Source organism: Nematolebias whitei, chromosome 7 (assembly GCF_014905685.2).
Source record: "Nematolebias whitei isolate Nwh7 chromosome 7, NemWhi1, whole genome shotgun sequence".
Classification (NCBI taxonomy): Eukaryota; Metazoa; Chordata; class Actinopteri; order Cyprinodontiformes; family Rivulidae; genus Nematolebias; species Nematolebias whitei.
In genome coordinates, this window is record NC_056504.1 from 48,215,774 (window position 1) to 48,217,873 (window position 2,100).

General features: G+C 47.0%; 2 protein-coding genes across 2 annotated transcripts in view; one reads left to right on the forward strand and one right to left on the reverse strand.

The window, feature by feature from the left end:
* Positions 1–2,100, forward strand: part of LOC119412013 (gastrula zinc finger protein XlCGF57.1-like) — a 520,281-nt gene that overhangs the window by 432,868 nt on the left and 85,313 nt on the right. The window lies entirely within an intron of this gene.
* LOC119412079 (dynein heavy chain 12, axonemal-like) overlaps positions 1–2,100 on the reverse strand; it is a 9,510-nt gene that overhangs the window by 3,380 nt on the left and 4,030 nt on the right. Inside the window, 2 exon segments of the mRNA XM_037679056.1 lie at positions 298–403; positions 1,472–1,643. Of these exon segments, the coding sequence (XP_037534984.1) occupies positions 298–403; positions 1,472–1,643 (278 nt within the window).

Here is a 2,100-nt window from a genome sequence, read left to right on the forward strand (position 1 = left end):
GGATCGTCCCTCTGAGACGGATCGTCCCTCTGAGACGGATCGTCCCTCTGAGATGGATCGTCCCTCTGACATGGATCATCCCTCTGAGACAGATCGTCCATCTGAGACAGATCGTCCCTCTAAGACAGATCGTCCATCTGAGACGGATCGTCCCTCTGAGATGGATCATCCATCTGAGACGGATCGTCCCTCTGACATAGATCGTCCCTCTGAGACGGATCGTCCCTCTGACATGGATCGTCCCTCTGAGACGGATCGTCCCTCTGACATGGATCGTCCCTCTGCAGACTGGCTCACCTTGATGCAGTGTGTGTGTCCCTCAGCAGCAGCTGAGTGAAGAGGACTGATCCCGCTGTCGTTCACGTCGGCCATAGAAGTGACAGGAAGCAGCAGCTTCAGGGATCTGGACCAAAGAAAAGACAAGTTGGTCATAAGAAGGTCCAGAATCACCGGACCAGGATCAGCTTGTGTTGCTGCAGATTATCAGTCTGAAACCAAAACAACTGGACTTCAGTCCAGACGAAATGTGAAGCTCCGAGCTTCAAACAGCAGAAACGCTCCGTGCACATTCAACTCGCTCATTCAGGTCTTTGTTCTTCGTCACGCGGAGATGTTTTGGTCACATGTGTGAAAGTGTGAGACCAAGATGGCATCTGTTCTCCTGGAGCTCTGAGACATGCACGCCGCTGCACGGACGACGGCTGGCGTCCTGAATCAAGATGTCCTCGTCCTTCAGCTGCTGAACATCTTGGTGATCGTCACAGCGTTGCATCTGCACGACGTGCTGCGGCGCAGATTCTCACCAACACGGCCCGTCTACGTGCGCACGTTACTTTCAAAGTACTTCCTGTTGGCTTCACGAGTTCCTCGATGTTTTAGTTCAACTCTACATTCACAAAGTCATCGAACGGTCCAACGGATCCAACGGATCTAACAGATCCAACAGATCCAACAGATACAACGGAAGGAAAAATATCCCATAATGCATGAAGTTGATTTAAAAAGGCCAAAAATAAACAAAACAATCTTTAATGGCAACAAAGTCCATGCTCAATAATCCAGGTATACAATCCAGCACAAAAAAAGAAACTGTCCAGATGACCTGACTGAAAAATGTTGGATTGTATTCCTGGATTATTGAGCATGGACTTTGTTGTTTTCAACCAGTTTGACACGACTGTCAACAAGGAAGAGGGCCGGCAATGGAGGAGGGGGCGTGACAAAGAGACCATCTTATCAGCAACATAACTGGTTTGTTTCATGTTGGAGTAAGCTGTTGGGGGAAGAATCAGTTTTGTTGTGTGTTTCCTTGACTGATGAAGCCTTCTGGATGGAAGGTGAAACGTTTGAGCACAAAAAAAGAAACCGTCCAGATGACCTGACTGAAACACGTTGGAATATTTAACGGCTTTAACTGAAACACTGCAACAAGCTAAACATCTCGTGGTGTAATTATTAACACGAGTCTCACTGCAGGTGTCCGCGGTGCGCCATGCGGTGGATCGGGAGGTGCCCCGTGTGGTTGGAGACGTTGGCGTCGGCTCCGTGCTCCAGCAGCAGAGCCACGACGGCCGGATCTCCTGAAACCGCAGCTTCATAGAGGATGGAGGCTTCATCGTGGGCCTGGGAGAGGACGTCAGCTCCTGCAGGACCAACAACGGCAGCTGAAACTGTCGGACGAGTTTGATACGAGGAAATAATGTTTGACTTCGTGCAAAGTGGATATTTTAAATGTTTGCTAAACGATACAACAGACGGTGGATCTGGAGTTTTAAAAACTGGATTCATATCGGCTGCTAGAAGCTGCAAAGCAACTTTTCTGTGTTTTGAGTTTAGATTTTCTCTGAATCTCTAAAACCTGTTCCGAAGTAAATGTTTGTTTGGGACTTTGATTTTAGCTTCTTATTCCTGAAATGTGTCTAAACAGCTTGTAAACAAGAGAAAAATCATTTTTATGAAAATCAGAGTGAGTAAATGCAGCTGAAACTGAAGAAGCTGAAGCTGAAATGTTGAAGCTACAAGAAGCTAAACACAAACTGAAAGCTAAAAGAACCTAAACACTAACTGAAAGCTAAAAGAAGCTAAACACTAATTGAAAGC